The 21,020-nt window shown below is 41.1% G+C and overlaps 1 protein-coding gene across 2 annotated transcripts in view; it reads right to left on the bottom strand.

The window, feature by feature from the left end:
* Positions 1–1,121: 1,121 nt before the first annotated feature.
* The window catches only part of GOLGA1 (golgin A1), a 23,259-nt gene continuing 3,360 nt past the window's right edge, over positions 1,122–21,020 (bottom strand). Inside the window, exons 3-23 of one of the 2 annotated variants that reach the window (XM_019541035.1) lie at positions 20,157–20,231; positions 19,578–19,675; positions 18,950–18,982; positions 16,878–17,006; positions 16,433–16,602; positions 15,859–15,970; positions 15,583–15,678; positions 14,483–14,608; positions 13,718–13,813; positions 13,345–13,440; positions 13,110–13,205; positions 12,629–12,781; positions 12,294–12,389; positions 11,154–11,243; positions 9,323–9,425; positions 7,921–8,081; positions 7,299–7,457; positions 6,494–6,553; positions 5,588–5,758; positions 4,411–4,497; positions 1,122–3,598 (exon numbers count right to left, since the gene is read on the bottom strand). In XM_019541035.1, the coding sequence (XP_019396580.1) occupies positions 3,518–3,598; positions 4,411–4,497; positions 5,588–5,758; positions 6,494–6,553; positions 7,299–7,457; positions 7,921–8,081; positions 9,323–9,425; positions 11,154–11,243; positions 12,294–12,389; positions 12,629–12,781; positions 13,110–13,205; positions 13,345–13,440; positions 13,718–13,813; positions 14,483–14,608; positions 15,583–15,678; positions 15,859–15,970; positions 16,433–16,602; positions 16,878–17,006; positions 18,950–18,982; positions 19,578–19,675; positions 20,157–20,231 (2,288 nt within the window). In that variant the 3' untranslated portion in view covers positions 1,122–3,517. Of the gene's footprint in view, positions 3,599–4,410; positions 4,498–5,587; positions 5,759–6,493; positions 6,554–7,298; positions 7,458–7,920; positions 8,082–9,322; positions 9,426–11,153; positions 11,244–12,293; positions 12,390–12,628; positions 12,782–13,109; positions 13,206–13,344; positions 13,441–13,717; positions 13,814–14,482; positions 14,609–15,582; positions 15,679–15,858; positions 15,971–16,432; positions 16,603–16,877; positions 17,007–18,945; positions 18,983–19,577; positions 19,676–20,156; positions 20,232–21,020 lie in introns of those variants that run through there. The other variant, XM_019541036.1, reaches the window with a different exon arrangement.

The following is a 21,020-nucleotide window of genomic DNA, read 5'->3' as shown; positions in this document are numbered from 1 at the left end:
ATCTAATTCATACAAATGCTATTGGCTCAAAGGTAACATAGATCATTTTTGGCCTGTGATTTCACTTGTATTCAACACTAGTTTTTAAAAGTTTAAATTTAAAAATTAAAAATACTCTCTTAACTGAGCACCTAATTGTAATGACAATAATAGCAAGATAAAGCTCACTTGTGTTTTGCCTGGATTTTTTTCTAATTTGATTTTGTACTTCCATCTGTGCCAGGTGAGGAAAGAAATACTTCGAAGTGCAGGCCCCAGATATTGCTATTAGAGAAAAGTCTTTCATGATATCATAGAAAATGAGGGTTGGAAGGGATGTCAGGAGGTCATCAAGTTCAGCCCCCCGCACAAAGCAGAACCAGACCCAACTAGATCATCCCAGTCAGGTCTTGAAAACCTCCAAGGATGGTGATTCCATTTGAAAAAAACTTAAGAGTAGATTGCCAGCTCACTATCTGATGCTTTCATGCTATTAAATGTCCTGGTAGAGGATTTTTTAAGTAATACCCCATTAGTATGTTGACACAAATCTGTATCTCACATTTCCATCTCTGTACAATATGTAAGATTGTGATTTAATATAACTGGATCAGAAGAGGTGCAACAGCTTCTTCCCCCTTCTATACCACTATCACAGTTTTTGGCCCCTGCAATCTCTATTTGGTCACTGTGCAGAAGCCTGGGTTCCTGTTCTTCCTAGAAAATTATTTTCTGTGCAAAATGTGGCATGTAGCAAAACTTGGGTAATCTCTCTCACAAGTGAGCCTTTAGAGAAACTAATAAGCTCTCCCTATTCATAACAACTAAGATGGCTTAGTCAACTTGAAGAAAACTGCTTCTTTAAGTGCTTTCTGCATTAGGCAAACTGTCCTGGAATGGAAGGGATGCAGCAAGGTCAACTGAGCATGAACTCCCATGGTCTCTCCTTGCAGCTGTTGCTGAGTTAATTAGCCACTTCCCACTGGATGCCAAATCCTGCTGTGGCAAAAAAAATTTGCCAGTACACCCATTCTTAAGAGAGAATTTCTTATTTGTATTGATTTTCAGAGGTAGTGTAGAGGCTTAAATCCTTTGCTATAGTTGGACAATGGACATAGGAACAGTGTGCAAGTAACTGAAACTTGAAGAGAAAGAAATCCAGAGTTTTAATCAAAAGTATATTGCACCACAAAGTCTCTGCAATTATTTCAGTGTTCCATAATACAATCCATATTTACAACATGAAAGAAGAGATTAAGATCCAATGGCAAAATGTTTATAGAAAGGAATATATCACAGCTTTTATACAAAGAAAAGTGCATTAACTCTTGAATATATACACCATTCCTGCTCTGGTCTCTAAAGAAAATTCAACACAAGAAACCTTGCTCAGGGCAAGGTATTTTTATAAGAACTGAAGATTCTTAAACCAAAGCTGTGCTATTCATTCAGTAAGTGCACCGTGTTTTTTAGCATCCAGCCTCCACCACCTTGTTCAGACTGAAGGACTCCAAATTCTCAGCAGCCAGCTGACATAAGAGCTTCAAGAAAGGTAGTGTCAAGAAAGTAGCTAGAACTTAGTCCCTTCTTGCAGACATTGGACCTAGGGTGGCAGTGTTTGTCTACCAGTATGAAGAGTGCTATTCATCTCTACATTTTCTCACTCTGTTCCAGGAGGTAAAATGAAGTTGGGGTATAGCTCTGATTGCTCTGCTCTGTTTGGGAACAGAAGATAGATGCAGGTCTTCACCACTTAAGAGTGTCATTGGTAATTGGGTCTCTGTGCTCTTCCTGCAAGTTAACTTCTCCATACCTGTGCTGTAGATAATGCCTTGGGCACTGAGACAGTGGAGATAAGTGTAAGTTTTAGAGCAAAGCCTACCAGAAGAATCCTGTCGTTTTTATTTCATTAAGAAATGTAGCAAAGTTGTGAGCACGATTCATGCTACTGCAGTGGCAATTACTCTCAGCATTCACAGACGTTACTCCTAGTAGCACCCTCACAGGTTCAGATTAACATAATGAACATCCACCATGACTGTCTTACCAGTGAGAAACAAGTACTTAAACTGGACATGCTGAATTTTCTTCAAGGCTTATCTGATAAACAATACTGTCACTCAGCAATAACCACACGCCTCTTTGTAAAAGACAACTGAAATTGCAGCCTGTCACTTACTGACCATAGTAATTCTCTGTATACAATACATAGGAGTTTTTGTAAATACCATTTTTTTCAGAACATAAAAGCCAAACTGACTGCTACTTCCTAGTTTTCATCTAGTGTTTTTGGTTAGAGGCTAATGGCAAAATTCTGCTCTCAACTTTTACATGGCAGGTCACAACTCAAACTTCTTCCTACCGCAGGAAGAGGAGGATGATATTGGAGCCAAGACAAATTCTGCCATTATTGGGGGGGGGGAAAAAAAAAAAAGTAATGTTCTTTTTATCATTTAGCATGACAGGTAAGAATCACTAGCCCCCACCACCTTAACTTAAAATGTAGTTATTGTTAAGTGTAAATATTTGAAATGCATAAAGCCAACACTGCTAGAAAGGGAGGCTGATTGAAAAGGGTGGGGTGAGGGGGTGGAAAAAAAAATCACGATACTTTGTACCAACTTCTTTTTACCCTTCATATCATTAGGATATTTTTTCTTAACCGTTGGAGTTCATATTTTTGAATGCGTTTTACAGTAACAAATTCAACTTTAAAAGTATTTAAAATGGTTTACTACCTCTCTTCCCAATACTAACAACCTATAGCATAAACTAACACATTAGTTTTAAAAGCCAACCGAGTACTAGGTACTGCAATTAAGACCATTTTAAATATTATTTTCTTTAAGAAAAGTAAAACCAGACAACTCTAAAGTTGTGCTCTCTCTCTCGCTGAAATTAAATATTTGTCAGTGCAGTCTTCAGGACTGCAGGCCAGGATATATGCACCTTAAATTACACGGCGATATGAACAAATGCTGACTACTGTAAGGTCAGGATAACAAAGCAAGGCAGGCTTTTTGTTTGATTTTGGTTAAAAGCCCCTGCTCCTGTTTTTGAATGGCTTTCTAAACTGTCTGGAATTGAATACATTGTACTGCAAACACCCTTACTTTGCCAGCTTTCCACAGTGAGAAGAGGAAACTTTACAGTACCTAGACATGTGCAGCTCTAGCATTTCACAACAGAAGCTGGAATTCCCTCCTGACAGATGCAAATAGGAGTAGCTTGAACTGCCAGCACCAGTATCAATGAAATTAATATAATCCTTTGGTGCCACCACAAGCCAGGACTGATGAGCAGAAGGAGCTGGCTGTTACATGGCTAACAGTCTGATCCAAAGTCCCTGAATCCACCCTAGAGGAAACATTTATGTTTGCAGTGAAGGATGTTTCTTGTACAATACTGTAAACAGTGTCAAAATTCTTGTACAAAATACTGCAATGACAGTTATTAAGACACACCTGAACTGGTGTGCACAGTGTTCTTTTCACAGAAAAAAAGTGGTTAGATGCCGACTGCTCATTTTCAGATTCTCTTAAGACCATGGTGTCCGTGAGCTTGAGATGGATGGCCGGATACTGCCTTTAGGAGATGGCTTTGATCCAAACCACGACATCTGGCATTGGAGAGCACAACACACATTAGGCTAGACTCTTACTTTAAAGTCTGGATTTATGGGATAGCAGCACAGATATAGCCCCAGGAGTTGCTGAACACTAGCATTTATAGAATATATCAAATACAGGGCTGTGTTTTTTGCATCCAGTGCACTTCAAAACTTAAGATTATCAGAATGAAACTGTCCTCACTGATTAGCTACTGTCAAAGCTAGAAAAAACACATTTCTGCTTTCATTAGTTTTAAGTGACTGAACAACTCTGCTCCCTGCTCTAAACACGTAGCCAGACTTCCTCTGGAAGTCAAGTAGGCTAGAACTGAGATGGCTCCTGGCTTCTCACCCACTGAGCCCTGGTGCTGTTTTTCATACTATGCTGATACAATGGAAAGTTATCCTACGCTTGCCTTTGCTGAAACATATACTACTTCCATAAATACTAAGATTTCTCATTGGGATAACAGGCAGAATCAGAATATAAAGTCACAGTCATGTAATGCAAAGTAGGTGGCTGTGCTTTTGGGTTCAACATCTCTCACGTGAAGAAAAGAACAGCAGTTACTAGTATAAACTCTTCAGACTAAACATAAATCTGATATAGGGATCCAATATAGGGTCACTTTCAAACGAGATTCAGGCAAAACACAGTAAACAGCCTAGGATGTACTGTGCTGATCTCTGCTCACTGCAGTAAATGCCATTTGCTACCATAGCTAGTCCAAGGGAAAGAGGCTGTTTTCCAACTTATGGCCACCTCCCAAAATATTAAAATTCCTCACCTGAGGACAGCAGAAATAAAATGGAGGCCTTACCTTGTATTCCAAGGTTTCTTTGAGCATGTTCTCTTCCTCCCGCGTAAAGTTAAGTAGCACAGACACAGCTTTAATTAGGTGGAATGCCTGGGGTAGGAGATAGGGGCAAGGAACAAAACAAAAAGACCGGTTGTTGATTTTCTGCAATACTTGCAAGTCCTCAGGGTCACTGCAGGGGCCCAGGTTCGCACAGATATGCTATCTACTTTTGATACCAAGCCTCCACTTACAGGTGTGGAAAGTGTCAGCTCTTAAGGAGCTGCCTCCTGTGTGCCACTGGGACTAGGGATTATTGGCAGTTGCAAGAGCTCAAACCCTGTTCATCTGTAGATACCTTTTCTAGCTCTTGGGTTTCAACTGTAGGTTTGCATAGTGTGGGGGAAGACTGCATTTACTTGAATGGACAAGAGTTTGGTTTCCACAGCAGTTCTGAATGCGGCAGGGTGTGACGGTCTTTTCAGACTGGGACATTCACAGGATGGAGTCGCGCTATTCTAGTAAATCTTCCGTTGCAAACAGGCATTTAACTCCTCAGTACTAATATGCACAACGGCTGTGCCATACAAATCCAAGGGAACAGCAGGATGCAGATGCTACTTCACACAGTAAATCCACTGCAGATCTGTTCCCTGCTTTTAATTACAGTTTAATTTTGATTTGCCTTTAAGCAAGCCATGATGGTTGCAGCAGCAGAGTGGACTTCTCTGGGATTTTAGATTAAATAGAAGAAGGTTATCTGGTCTAAAACCCTGCTCAAGGCAGGGTCGTCCCTATCCAAACCATCCTATAATAAATCCACTGTCTAACCTACTAGACAAGCAACAGTCAACCCTGACAACCACAAGGCATTATACCCAAACCTGGCACAGGGAAGGTAGAGAAACAACAGTGAACAATGTCCTTCTGCTGCAAGGGATGTTACAATACACTTGAGATCCAAGGATGAGGGCTACATCCCCCACTACAGAGGTCATTTAGTTTCTGATAAAGTGTAACCTTGAGATATTCTACCTTTAATCACTCTTAACTGCAGGGAGGGGGAACTCAAAATGGGGATTCCACCCTAGAACTGGTTATACTGACTCGAGATGAACACTCTTCATCTTGTACATGTGGAAGCATGTTGGGGATGTGGGGACTCATCAAAAGCAAATGGAAATGAAGGAAGTGTCTTCACCTCAGCTTCCCGACAGGACATGAATTTTAATACAACATGTTTGAGATATTCAAAGTTGATCTCCCGGGAATCGTTTAAATCCGAATTGTTTGTCACAGTGACGGCAGCACTAGGCACTTCAGAATTCAGCTTCTCACGCACTTCCGGGATCTCATTGTCAGGCCTTATTTTCTGAAAAGGAGGAGGGGTGGGAGGAAAAGAAAGGCTAAGACAAGTCCCCAAAGCACATCTAAAGCTGCTGGGGCTGAACATTTAAAATCACCTCTATAGCCCTTCCTCTCTTCCAGCTAGAACTGCAGGCAAGGGAGACACCACTGAGTGTGAAATTCACCTGTAGCAGTGCAGCTAGGTAGCAATCAAACCAAAGTACTCCTTACAGAGAGAAGTGCCAGGGACATCCTAAGGTTACCTGGGAGCCAGCTCTCCCAGTGGTCAACTCAACCCTTTTCAGCATTTGCCTGGGCACTGTGGGAGGAGGGCTCAAATCTAGACTGCAGTTGGCAAATCTCATTCTTTAGTCAAGCTGTCCAGATGTACCCAGCATCACTGCAAGCTGCAATGAACCAGCAGTTGCTACCTTGGCCACGCAACCTATCATCCTGCATTGCTCTCAAGTACAAAAGTCATGAGGACTACCGTGACCATTGTATCCTGTGCTCAGGTGGACTGGGTACTTGTCCAAGCTCATGCCATCTAGGGGTGCAGAACACCTGCTGAGACAATTTAATTATTATATCCCTGGATGAGGGTGAGAAGACAGTCCTTTCCCCAAAGACTTTTCAGTTGAGATGGCAGCCAGGCTTTCAGAGCAGCTCTGCAAACATCTTGTCAATGTCAGCTAGTGGAGACAGTGACAACACACACATGCAACACCACACAAAGACCAAAAAACCTCCCAAAACTTACCAGCTCCTTCTGCAGGGTCTTTTTGAGCTCTGCCATTCTCTGCTGAAGCTGCTTTATCATCTACGTCCAGAACAGAGAATGAAATTAGGACACATTCAGACCAATGCATTTCAGTGAAAACAATTAAAAAAAAATAAAGTCAACAATGACCTTTCCAGTCATGCACATTCACACAAGGGGACAGGCTGACTACTTTAATTAGACAACACTGGAAGTCAAGTGCAGGGTTGACAAAACCAGGAAGTACGGCAAGAAACTACTTCAAATCCCAAATCTCCTTCAGTGTAGGACTTGCTGCCATTATTATTTACATGCCTCCCTCTGAGAAAAGAGCTAGGCTAGCTAGCGTAATTGCTTAGGTATAAGCACCCTTCGTTCCAGGTGGGAAAACCCCATTCTAAAGACTCACCCCTTTCCAGGTCACAAATAGAGAAAGTGAAAAGTGGTAGAAAATGCAGTAAAAAATAAGGAAGCAGTTTCCTCTGCTGCACAAGTAGCTGCATGCTCTCCTCTCCCAGTTTTATTTTAAACTATGCCTTCTAAACTAATCTTTTGATGATGTTTCCTGGAAGAAATAGACTCAAAGAAAGGGACAGCATGGAACCACGTCCTGGAAAGTTCTAGCATGGCACGGTGGGGACATGAAATTCGGCACGTCCTTTGCTAGCAGCAGATTCTGCAGATTGTGGAGAAGGCCACGGGGGGGGAGGGGGCGCTGATCTTCGCCCACTGACCATTAGGTCTGTGCAGAGTCCGAAACAGAAGTGGCTTTCATCTTTGTCTCACATGACCTCTCTCAGTTCACCTTGTTTTTCTCAGCAATTTGCTGCTCCAGGTCTCTGTTTTCTCTCTGAAGCTGAACAATGTCTGCAGCTGCCACTTCTCCATTCTGTTCCATTGCCCTGTCTTCCGGAGGCTGCAAATGCTTATTTAGGGCTCTTGCTTCTTCCTCTAATGCTGAAATCTAAATGTCAGAAAGCAGGTCTCAGTCACCAGAACATTCACAGCCAAGTGTTACTGCCCTACGGTGAAGCTTCACTGGGCTTTTAATGGTCAAGTTTTTCCTACCTCACTGGATTCTGCTAATTACTCCATTTGTGAAAAGCAGACAGAACAAAACACATACAAATGTCTCAAGCCACTATCACATTGAGCTCAATTAGGATGCTGCCTTTCACAGGCCATTCTAAAATCTGACAGATCTAGGGCCCGCCAAGGAGGTACACGTACTTATAAACAGGGACCGACTGCTTCCACTGCTGGTATTTCATGCATTAAGTGCGTTGATGGGGTTGCCCACTCAAAGCCTGCTGTCTTGCAAAGTAAGTTTTTGTTTGATTTCAAGCACAGCAGGACAGAGCTGGAGCCCTGTGCCTGTCTGATTTTCCCCCCAGCGAGACTGGAGGCAACTCTGCGGCTGTACTCACACTTCTTTTGCTGGCCAGCAGGTGCTCTTGTTGCTCCTGTATCTGCAGCTTCAAAGCACTGATCTGCTTTCCTGCCATTTCCTCCCTCGCCACAGCTTGGTTCTTACTTGCCTCAAGGTCAGACTGCAGCTGGTGTACCTGCAGTATAACAGCTTCATGACCTGGGGCAGGACAGACATTGTTAGTGCCACTTCACTGAAGGAAACAGCAGTTTCTGGGTTTCTTCCTGAAATGGAGCAAGTTGCAATGATGGTAAACTGGAGACAGCACTGCAGGGCTTACTGCTCCTCTCCAGAAGAGCAAATGATGGGAAACTAACATTAGTGGAAGCTGCCCTGGTGCATGTGCCCATGTGGGCAGCATAGTGCTCTGGCAATCTGAAGGGCAAGGTGGTTACAACACCCAAAACGTGTAACATGTCAGTTGCACTTGCTTTTGCAAAGGAATGGATCTCATCACCAGTCAGGGTCAACAAGAAAAGGACCAAAGGCATGTCCCCCTTATTTGGATCTCTTGAGCATATTTTAATATCCCTTGCAGCAGCAGGACACACACTGCCATTGTCCCCCTGCTTTACCTATGGCAGTTTAGGGTGCCGTGCCCAGTTGTGTCAGGGTTGATTGTGTAGTTTAGAAACAGGTTAGACAAGGATTTGTATGGGATGGTTTGCATAGGGATGATCCTGCCTCAGGCAGGAGGTTAGACTAGATGACCTCCCCAGGTCTCTTCCAGTCCTACTTCTCTCTGATTCTAAGAGCCTTTGGAGGAATAGCATGGTGTGGTGAGGTCTGCACTGAGGGAGAGGAAGGTGTAGACTGCTAGAAAGCCCATAAGCTGATAGCAGGAAGGGGCCAGCACAATTCTGTTGCTTTTTAAGCAATGATGCTGGGCAAAAGCAGCACTACAGACACAGGGATTGGCTGAATTAGACTGCACTTGAGTTAAAGTTTGGTGTTAGAAATTATTGTGCAGATACTGTCCAAGAATTTAAATAGATGCTGTTAAGGAAGCCCATTTTTAAAACAATGCAGGAGAGTACCCATATTCCAGAGAGCAGCAATTGAATGTGCATGGTCTCACACACACACATAAAACACAGGTGGACAATGTTTACTTATGAAGCTTAAAGCATATGAGGGGCATTATTTTACGAAACCTAATAAGTACACCTTGGTTAAATGGGAAGTTTTAAAGTGATCTGGATACCACACTGTAGGGGCTGTACAATCTGTAACAAAAGGTTGGGTTTTCAAACTTTAATGCCTTAGCATTATGAAAGCAATGTTGTTAACTGAAGTTAAAATGCAAACTATATAACATTCTGCAAATCAAGCACGCCCTGAGCTACATGGCCCTCATTCAGGCAAGGCAGTAGGGAGGGGGAAGATTCATTTGGTCTAACCTCGACTAAGTTGATTTAACTTCTCCTCTTCCTTCAGAAGCAGATCAGTTTTTTCACTGATTAGCTGGTCCTTTTCCTTGATCAAAAGGGTCAAATCTGCAACCTTAAACAGAGGGTGAAATAAAGTCAAGTCAAGCAGTTAACGTCCAGAGCTAACAAATGCTGAAACTCTTCTCTGGCCCATCTGTAGGGTTACAAAGTCTCATCACCTCAGACAATGCTGGCCTCCTTAGATGGGCAAGGGGAAAAAAAATATCGCTGTTGTTGGAAAAGGAATACTGCTTCGTCTGATGAACTCTACATTCAAACTTCTACTTCTCTCATGATCAGCGGGTGGTAACTAAGAAATAACAGTGTTAAACTGGTTGGATGGCAGTTTAAGGTGTTCTGCAGCGTAAGGAATTAGGAAGAAGGATGAATACTGTATTTAAAAAGGCACTTGGGCGCTTTTATTCATCTGTCTCATTAGCATTAGGAGTAGGACTTTTATTGGCTCCTCCAAGGTATGTGAAGGAATACAGCAGAGAAGTATACTGTAAGGCTAGCTGCCAAAGCTGATAGTGACTCTGTATACTTGTACCTGATAAGGTCTCTCACACACACATGCGACATACATAAACTAGTTTCTAAGCCATCCAATGCATGAGGTAGGGGAAGAGGACTACACAAACGAATCTACAGTGCAGCTGTTACAATATATATAGATATATTCTATGTTTATAAAATGATGCATTTATAAAATGGCACAGCTAATGGCCAAACAGATCAAATCACATTAGCAGCAGTCAAAGCCTTCCAACTCTCCCCAGTCAGAATGGATTCCTACACACCACGGTATAGACTGTTAGACTGGTGCAAACACAGTAACTACTTTATTTAAAACTGCAGATGAAACACCATCCAGGAGAAGACAAAATCTAATATTTTAAATACACAGACCTTGTTCTGAATCCTACTACTAAGCACGAAGCACTTCAAAATCCTGTCTGTTGGCATGCCAACAACAAGGAATCCAAACAGCTGCAGTAAACGTTGCTCTCAGCCAGCACCCAAAGGTCTTCCACAGCTGGGAAAAAACAAATCTGCAGCGACAGGTTCATCTCTCAGGTCAGAACTGCAGTTCTCATAAAGAGCAAAGAAACTTCAATAGCTGGTTTCAGAAACCACCTTTGCTTGACCACCACAGTTCTCAGTTTGCTCTACTTCTTTGCAAACAAGCAAATATAGACCTGCACTTACCAGCATACGTTTCTAGATAAAAATATCTGAACTCTGCTGTGGGCCCCAAATGCAAAGTGTACAGCTCAGAGCAAACATCCTGCTAGTGGCATAACGCGACAACAGTGCAGAACGGTTTGCAAGAACTGCACCATGTCATCTATGAGGAACTGTCAACTGCTGGGCTGGGGACTGCCTGCATTTAAAGGACTTTCTCTGATGCAGAACTCCAAGACTAGGTCATCACACAGTCTGCATAAAGATCTGGTCCTTTCTTTCCTTTGATCTTCCCCTAGACTGTTCCTTATGTCTGGTGGCCACATCTCACCTTAAGACAAGACCTGTAAACGCTTATGCACAAACCTGAGTACATACAGAGTTCCTGTGAATTGTTCCACTGAAGTCAACAGGATTAAGTTGCACACTGGTGTAAGCACTTAAAGGAGAAGCTGGAACTGTAAACTCCCACGAAAAGAAATGGTCTTCCATCTCTTTGGAAGATTGGGATCCCATTCCCATGAAAACCCCCGTGTACCATGGTAATCACTATATATGAATTCAGGCCAGTTTGTGCAGATTAGAACATCTCATTGACTGGCAGCATTAAATTAACCTGTTGTTGTAATTCCTCCCTTTGTTTCTGCGTTTCTTCCAATGCTTTGGCAATTTCAATGCTGACAGTTTCTCTGCTGCTTAATTCCCCCTGCAAAACAGCGACAATTCAGCAGTTATGTCAGAAGAGAAAATTCAGCATGAAGCTTTTACAAGGACAAGGCTAGATGCTAGTCACAGTCAACTTTGAGTTCCAAATCGCTTACCAAGTTGCAGTTATAGGTTCTAAATCAGATTCCTTGTTAAATCAACGCCCATATTACCCAAGACTGGTCAGGATGCTAGTGTTTCTTAGAGCTTTTCACAAACCCAAGCCATTCCCCCCTTTTATCTTAACCCTAATACACATCTTTTAGGTATCAGTTGAAGCAGTTAATCTTCATTTCTCAGTTGTAAGAACTACAGACAAAGAAGCAGTTTCCTCCAGCAATCAACCCTTACCTTCTAACTGACACCCAGGAGCAAGTTAGGAAGCTTTCAACATTTTGAAGACAACGATGTAAAGGGAGGGAAGGTTTAAGCTTTGAAGTCAGTGGTTTTCAAACTTTCTAAAAGTCGCAAAACCTTTTCATATCACTTCTGCCACCACTGGACCCCTATCCCTGGCTCCATAGGCTGTGCAAGCTAACACAGAGCCAGGCAACCCAGCCCAGCAGTGGTGCTGGACTGCCTCCCAACTATGCTCTGCTATTACCCCCAATCTCTTTGTGGAACCCTGATGACCTAATGCAGAACCTCTGGGTTCAGCAGAACAGTTTGAAAACCACTGCTTTACGTGACTGAACAGCATTCCGTTTAATTTAGAAAGTAATGGCTGTTAATAGAATTGAGTGCCACATTCCTACTCTGTATTGCTGTACTTTCAAAGTTATCCACGTTTGCCAGGATTCCTTTAAGCATGGGAATGTACCATTTCTGCCAGGACCAAAGCACTTCTTATAGGAATGGATGAACCCCTTATAATGTCTAGTATTCAGTCTCTACTTTTTTAATGTCAAAGAAGGCAATTGTGCAGCAACAAGTAAATGTGATCCGAATCTGATGTGTTTTTAAATCACTGAAAAGGTAAAAGATTGCTATTAGGTGTTACTGAAACAGAGCCCCAAGTTTAGCAGAAGTCACTAACAGGCTGGTTTCCTACCTTCAGTCTTTCGAGTTCAGATTCTTGCGTCTTTAATAAACTTTCATATTCTTTTCTGCTTTCTATAAAAGCTTCCTTTTCCTGTTCCAACTGATTCTGTAAAATAGACAGAGTTTGTAAGCAAAAAAGTAGTTTGAAGTTTAGATTAATCAGCTAAACATGCACAACCCATGCCAAGAAGTTGCTTAATGCCACTAAATATTGTTGCTCCAGGCTACAAACAGCTTTGAACATGCAGTTATTTTGAATTTAGGGTTTTCAGACAGTATAAGGCTTATCAGCTTTGCCAAACCTAATACATGAGGGCTTGAATGCACCAGCTTCTATATACTTACTATCTTGTGGTGGGCAGCGGTTTTATCAAATTCCCAAGCAGTTTCAAGGGCAGCTATTTGAGACTCCAGCCTGCTAACTCGATCTTTACACTGATGCTTGACAGTTGAGATCTGCTGTTCTAGTCTGCTGCTGTCAACTTCTAGATCTGTTTGCTTCAGAAAAGTAAAAAGATAACTGTAAGCTAACTCTTAACTGAATGTATACTGGAAGATAAGCATATTTAGAGCTTCCAGTCAGTCAGACATTACTTCACACTGCTTTTCCCCAAACTTAATCACAAGAATTAAGATACTATGTTATTCCAGTACCAGCATGGTGCTCCTATGCTCAAATACTGTTACTAAACTAGGAACCAAATTTAGCAGCAGCAGTAGAATCCTGACAACAGCTGAAGAAAATCCACAGAAATGGAACTGGATATAATCAATAAGGACAAAAGCAGATATAGCTCAGTAGCCTGAGAGATCAGAGAATACCCACCAGCTTTTGGATCTGTAGATCCTTGTCACCAATTTCTTCTTTGCTCTTCAGTAATTCTTCATTTGCATGCTGCAGTTCTTGTTGAAGTTCTTTCAGCTGAAACATGATAGTACATTATTTCCTTATGTGCACAAATCTGCATTACTCTAGAAGAGTTTACACGCAGGGAAAGAACAAACGTAAGAGGTTCAACATCAAAAAGCATGAGAAAGTGTATTTCAAGCCAAGATTCTACCTGGCTTGTACTGCTTTCTTTAAGACTCTTCACACACTCTTCTCTCTCCCTGAGCAAGGCCTGCATTTCATCTTCTTTGCTCTTCAGTTTTGTGACCTAAAAATAGGAATCCAAGAGTTTTAAAATCTGGTAACTAGGGCTACAAATATCCCCTGTAACCTTCCCCCATCCCCACAACCTAGCAGGGTCATCATTCAGAAGATAAGGTCAGTTAAGTTTTCCTTTCAAAAATAAAGTGTGACAGTTAGACTGGATGGGAAACATAGGCATAATAAGACTTTAAAAAATGCAATATAAAAGTATTTGGACGATTCTTCCAGATGGCCAAAACAGACATTAACTCCACTCAGAACACTCATAAAGAAGAAAATACCTGAGTTTCCAATAGGCTCAATGTCCCAGAGTGACTGGTTCTAGCTGTCAAAAGTTGCTGTCTGGCGTCATCCAGTTTCTGCTCCAGAATAATTTTCTGAAAATTAAAATCCCACCAGAGGTGACATGAAGAGATGCTTAAATTTAATTCCTAAAAACTCCTTATGCCAAATCAGGAAAGGCCAGAACCACAAACAGCACCTTAAACTTGTCATGCATATTTGCTCTTAGGGGGCCAGCGCTGATCAAAGCCATTGGTCAGCCAAATATGGCCACAGGCTGGATCACAAGGCTCCACAGACCAGATCTGCCCCATGGGCCATGTCTGATACCCTTGCTTTACAAAGTGCTTTGCAAGCCAATTTATCAACCAGACCAAAAATGAGTAAGAATAAGCGATGTGCGTTACTACAGCGTGCCCAAAAACTGTTTGGTCTGTTGCATTACAGTCAGTACTTTCTGTTCATTACAGCACTGAAACAATCTCGTCCCATATTTGGGCAGGCATATGTAGAGTGGGGCACTGCAGTGTGGATGCCTGGTGTTCGGCTTAGCCAGCACCTTCATATGTGTGTGTGAACTAGGACATGTGTGCATATAACAAAGTAAAAGTACCCTCAGATTCTGTCCAGCAGGAGCAGAGTGCATTCAAACACCCTAGGGACAGGAATGCATGCAGTACACTACTGCATATTCCTTTCAAATGTAACACACCTAGGTAGAATTCTGGGTATTACTTTAAGTAAGCCTGCAAAATTAAGAGTACCTCCTTCAGCAGCTCCTGAACATGTTCATCACCTGAAAGATTCCTTTCTAGTCTCTTTTCCAAGGAAAACACTTTTTCTTGTAGATGTTCAACAAGTTTGTTTTTCTCATCGATTTCAACAGTCATCTGTTAGAAAAAGAAATGAGTACCTCCTCTACAACCAGGCTTTTCCTTTATCCACATCTGAAAAAAATGCCATCAAAAAGAGAAAGTCCTCCTTTATGAAAGCAACCCCTTACTTCTACTTCCTTAGAATATTAAATATGCACAAACTCAACTGAAAGTCAAGTGAAGTTAAGTCCATTTCTTTTTGGAAGGTGGGAGCTGTTTTTTTCCCCCAAAACAACACCAGATTTACCCATCCCTTCAATAGCTGAGCTGTAGGATTTGTATTTGAATTGTTTATTAGGCCCGTGGATCTTGTTCCCATTAATAAAAGTGGTAAATAGAGAAACATGCCTCTAACAGACTGAACTCAGTTTGTATAGACAGTATCTAAAAAAGGACAATCCTGCACAAAAGGATCACATTACCTCCTTCAATTCTACCAATCCATATTTTAATTAGCCTGTCCCATTATGTTCTAATAGAAAGATGGAATTTGATTACACAGTTTTTCCAGACAGGACATAATATTGAATCCTCAAGCAATTTACTGCATTTTATGTCCAGTGGACTCAAAACTGCTTACAAAGGTACTTAGGTGACTTTGTTTCTAAGATTAAGGCTCTAGAATTGTAGGTTTCTTTGGTATAAATGACTATAACAGAACCTTCTTATATTTAAATAACTCATCCCTTTATTCCTCTCTCAGGAACACACAGTAAAACTTCACTGTCCAACCCTTCTGAATTTATTCACAAGATTTCCAGTGAGAGTATTAAAACCAAAAAGTCTTCAGTAATTCACTTCACTTTCCAGGAGAGTTGAACTCCTGATTACATTTCCTGCAGAGATTAAAAGGCTTAAAGCTGTCTTCAACAGGAAAGTAGCTGTGCTGCACACATGCTTTTCAGACTTCACACCACCAAACTCAAACACTGGGATATGAGGAACAACTCTGAGTGTCTTCAGATCACCTATGCACTTCAAGTTAGTACCTTTTGCTTATGTTGCTCATATTCCAATTTAAGAGATTCATGACCCATCTGTAAAGTCTCCAATTTTTTTTCACAGCCAGAGGCAGCAACTCGAGCCTAAAACATTTAGGAAAATTATTGCAGATTTTAAACTGTGTTTTCAAAGTGCAAAAAAAAAAAAAAATAGACAACCGACTTTTCAAAAAAGAGCTGTTCCAAATGCAGCAGTCAGATGTCTCCCTGCACAGCATCACAGACAGGAAAGTAGGTATTGGACACTGTCTGTATCAAGCTTACGTTTTGCAAGTCTACAGATATCTGCTGAATGAAGGTTTGTAGCTCCTCTTCTCTCTGCTCCAGGGCAATGATCTTATTTTCTGCATTTGCTTCAGCTGTCAATAGTCCATCCCTTCACAGAAAGAAAAACAGTGATTCAGTGTGCCAGGAAACCATTCTTGAGAAGTAGGATGCATCTGCCAAGGGAAGGAGGAGGACTAAGCGAAACCTACAATTTATTTTCCAGTCTTAACACCCACTCTTGTCTGGTCAGTAAACGTTTCACAAAAACCTGATAGTCAGGTGTTGCATACTGTACTTATAGAGAGAAGCAAAAGTGGTAATGAATGATTAAGCTTAGAGAACTCTAGTAATGCCGACCCAGGTTATATATTTAAAATAATGACCAACTTAGCTGGCGAGAGAGGTAACTGTAATTAACAGATATGTATTCCCTACCATACATCAAAATGCCATCACTGACTAAACAGCAAGCTTGCTGCAAGCAATCATGTCGAGGACAATGAGAGACAGGTGGAAACCAATTCAGAACGTCCATGTGCTGAACTTACTATTCTACCCAATGCATACACACCTCTGTGCTTCCAGTTCTGAATACTGCTGCTGCAAATCTTGCAGCTCACTCCTTAGGCCTGAAGACAAGCTGCTTGTGACCTTCAGTTCATCTTTAGCACAGGTCAGCTCTTGAGCACATGCCTCTAGTTCCTGTTCTGCTCTGCTCAAAGATTCTTCCTTTTTCAAGAGCTAAAGATCAGAACATTATTGTCAACTATAAAAACTGACACTTTTGATAGTCTTAGAAGGAGACAACTGGTCTCCTTCCAACATATATGAAATTAGAAACAGAGAAAAATAATTAAAATAGTCAACATGAAGAGTTCATATAACGCTGTATGCATCCACATACAGCAAGAATTCCAACATTTCAGATATCAACGTAGGAATGTTAACACTCTTTAATAAATTATAGTGAAATATTCTAGCATAAAAACAGAAGTCCCCTTTTAAAATAATCTTACCATGTGTTTAACTTTGGCTATTTCTTGCTGCTGAAAGCCCTCCAGTTCATCAATTTCATCTCTCTTTTGGAAAAGGTTCAAACTCTGCTCCCTCATTTCTTGTAACTGAGCTGCAAGCAGTTTTTTCTCCTATTAAACAATCACCAGAAACAAAACAAAAAAGAAAGTGGTTGAAGAATATTTGTATACAAGCTTCAGGTCAACACTAAGCCCTTTAGGAAAGGAACCTTGTTTACATTCTGTATTATCACTACGCGCTATGATGTTGGAATATAAATAACTCAAACTTTTTTCCATATAACAACACCTCTTAACAAGCAGCACAGCATCATTACTGAAATTTGGGAGCTCTTAGATCCGCACTGTAAATATGACACAAATATAGAAAGGTCTCATACTAATCACTCAAGCATGTCAAAATGATAGGCAATCAGTACTTGAAACACTAACAGCAATTCTAAACATGGTTTCACGCCTCTATACTCTAAAATGCTTTAAGCAGAGACTGAATGGAACAGCTGAAACAGCTATAATGAGACTGAATTCCTTAAAAAAAGTACATGAAATAAAAGGGGACTGATTTCCATTACAAAGCTGAAAATAGATTATATCAGCATATGCTTATTCACTGGAGGATACGATTCTATGGCAGCTGTAGTTGTACCAATAGTTATAGTTCCTTTAGCAATATTGTTCTCTGTGTTATAACAAAGATATTCTCTTTTAGTGAAATGCTCCATGTCAAAACCCCATGGGGCTTGTGCCCTAGACAAGTATTTCCATTTTTCTCAGCCAAAACCAGTGATTTCCTTCCCCCAGCTAAATGTAAATTTCCTAAGGTGATGTGAAGGTTATTATGGTGCTTAACAGCTCTACTGGCCATTAAGACAGAATGCTTCATTACTAAGTCCTCCCAAATCAATACTACATGGAAAGAGTATTAAGAGTGGTATAAAGCTCACTCCCTGCAACCAATCCAGCAGATGTAATAGCAAATGCATAAAATATCCATAGCAGGAATTGGGCATCAACATCAGAAAGCAAAGCCAAAAGGCCAACCCTAGGAGCACATTAAGAAATGGGAAGCTTCTATGTGTCACTATGGAGACTGTACTAGAGAGAATTTTGTTTAGATAGTGCCAATGGCATGTCTGGTGCTTTACAGACAAATATGAGATGTCCTCTTGGTCTCACACAAGCTTATAGTGTGAAAATACAGGATCCTGTTTTTAAAGCATAGTATTACTCACTGTCAGAGGGAGAGGGAGAGACCCTTCTTCCTCAGCTCAGGAACATTCTGCTGTCATCACAGTGGTAGATTAAAATCGCCTCTACGCAGGCAGTGTGACACACCACCTAATTTCCCATGTCATGATCAGGCCAGTCTTCATTCAGACTCTGAAAACAACTTGTTGGAGGCCTTTACGAAATCCACTTGCCCTCTATGTCCCAACTGACCCGACTGTAAAACAGGCATACTACTGCCCTATCTCCTGGGGCAAGGGTAGGCAACTTTTACCAGCTGCAGGACAGAATGAGCCACTATGGGTCAGGGGCGAGTGCTAGGACCTGGCTACTGCCAACCCTCATCCCCACGGAGGTATAGGGAGAGTGCTCCACCCACACTGAGTGCTCCCAAAGCCTCATGTCCATGGGCCAGATCTAATGGCTCCACAAGCTGGATCTATCTTGTGGGCTGTAGGCTGCCAACCCATGTCCTAGGGTGTTGTAAGGATTAACGTTTTTGTTCCTGAAAGCAGAATATAAGCACTCTCTTAATACTCAACTGATTAAATAGGAACAGTCTGATGCGTTATTTGAATTAACAGGGCTGGCATGCCCAGGCTTTCAAGTCTTGATCAATGTCTGAGTCCTATGCTTTGTTACTCCCCACTCCAAAACAAATTCTAGGGTTAGCTTCTGAAATGATGGGCTTGGGAATGAAAGCAAATCTCAGGTCTCAGCCAGGGAACAGAGATAAGATACTCATAGCAATTACATTTTTTCAGACTTTTTTGCAAACTACAAGGAAATGCACAGACCCACTTAAAGTGATATCAAAGGTGACTTACTTGTTCAACTTGAACCAACTTTTCCATCCATTCCTATAGGTTGGTGGGGGGGAAAAAGGGTACATCAAAATCCACAAAATGTAGCAACAATGACAACAAAAAGTATCAGTCACTGAAAGTATTACATTATGATAAAGTATAAACTAAAAATTGTTAGTAAAAATAATCAAGGATGATTTTAATATACCAGTAAAATGTTATGAAATAATTTGCGACATGAGTGCATATCTGCTCTGTGCAAACAAAATTCCTGCACAGTAAATTAATATATTAAAATGGAGTTTTTATCAAAACTGCAAAATGTGAGGTTAAGTTTGTTAGATATTTCCGTTGGCTTCTTTAAAGCAGTGAGAACAAGGTGTTGCAGAACAAAGACTTAGCCCCTGTCAACACTGTTTTGGACACTTACACCATATTACACCTCCTCACTCCATTTACATAAAGAATCAGGCAAGACATTCTCTAGCCTAGAACCATTCATGTCATGGGTAACAAGTGCTCTTTCAGCAGTGATTTTTTCATATCACACTGCCACTTCTGCTCCCTGTTGGCCACACTGATACTGCTTCACTCTTAAGCTTCTCACTATTGGTCAACTACTTCATCGTTCCAGACCTGCCTTTATTACCTGGTCCTTTTTTTCCAATGCCAAAGCCATTCCTTCAGCCATCTTGGCTCTGTTGGCCTGGTAAGCCTCATTCTGCTCCTGAAATTTCTTCATGGAGGCTGTCAACAGAAAACCACTAGATGAGAAGTCAGTCGCAACATGCAAAGCTAACACTGTTTATTTGCTTCTGAAGTATGTCACAACAGAATTTAGAGACTCATTGTTAAATTGGTTAGGCTCTAGTGGTAACACATAACTCTTTAGGAATGGAATCGAGCCTTCTTTACATTATACTGCACCCCCACTGCACTGAGCACAGAGAAACAAAATGCAGTAGCAACTTTTCCAGTGAACTACAGCAAATCTATAGATTTGAGGTTTTTTAAAAGCAGTTATTTGCCAGGCACAAGTTTATTATTAAACATCAAATAAAATTATGGCTGCTTCATCCAGCATGCATTAGGACAGTCTTATGCTTTTTCTTTTTTGCAGCTGATATGTGCTCCATTTGTAATGAGATCCATTTCCAACTGTATAGCTTTCAATACAGAACAGTTTAAATTTAAAGAAAAAAATGGAAGAGAAAATAAAAATACATACAATCCTGATGTTTTTCTAATGCAATTTCAAGCTTCTCTTTTATCTTCTGCAAGTTTCGGACCTGATCGGCATAATCTTGGGCGAGGAAGGAAAAGCACAGACAAGGAATGGACAGACATTAGGGAAGGAAGTAAAATAAAAATAAATAAATAATAATAAAAAAGGATGAATGGAAAGTGACAATGATTTTCCCAACTAGAAAATCATTTCTGTTAAGGAAAATTAGACTGACCTTAACAATAAACACCACAAGCAAATAATGCTACCACACACTATCCATGGGGGAAATGGTTGGTACAAACAGAAGGGCCTAGTTGTGCTAATAACAGGAAAAGGGCACTGGGTATGTTACAAGGAAAGGGGAAATTGAGAAAAGCAATTTGGTTCGACTCCTGCCTGGGAAGAATCTCTTCCACAAGACAGAATGAAGGAGCATAGGGGAAATTCAAGAAGAGATCCCTTAATCCACAGCGTCTCCCACCATAGGTGTGTAATAGTTTGGAGGTAGCATTTTGACCAGTGACTAGTTTACCTGGCACAGCTAAAAGTACCATATTCATACTTTTAAAATGCAGGCCTTTAATAATGTAGAAAAAGTAGCAAGTATTTTTCCCTTTTTTGAGCAAAATTTATGAACAAACCAGATCAAAGGAAGAGCACACCTTGGACTACTCTCATTTAGAACTAAGGTGAAGGATCCATTTACTGATCTTGGTGTATGGCTGAAAGCATCTTGACCATTTCTGCTACGTCTGTCTCTGCGGTACCTGAACGCTTACTTATGCTTTCTGTCATAGAATCATAGAAGTAGGATCGGAAGAGACCTTGTAGATCTTCAAGTCTGACCCCTTGCCAGGGCAGGAG

This window comes from Crocodylus porosus, unplaced genomic scaffold (assembly GCF_001723895.1).
Source record: "Crocodylus porosus isolate Cpor-Errol unplaced genomic scaffold, CroPor_comp1, whole genome shotgun sequence".
NCBI lineage: Eukaryota > Metazoa > Chordata > Crocodylia > Crocodylidae > Crocodylus > Crocodylus porosus.
Note: the sequence above shows the minus strand (reverse complement) of the source record. Positions and strands in the feature narration are given on the sequence as shown.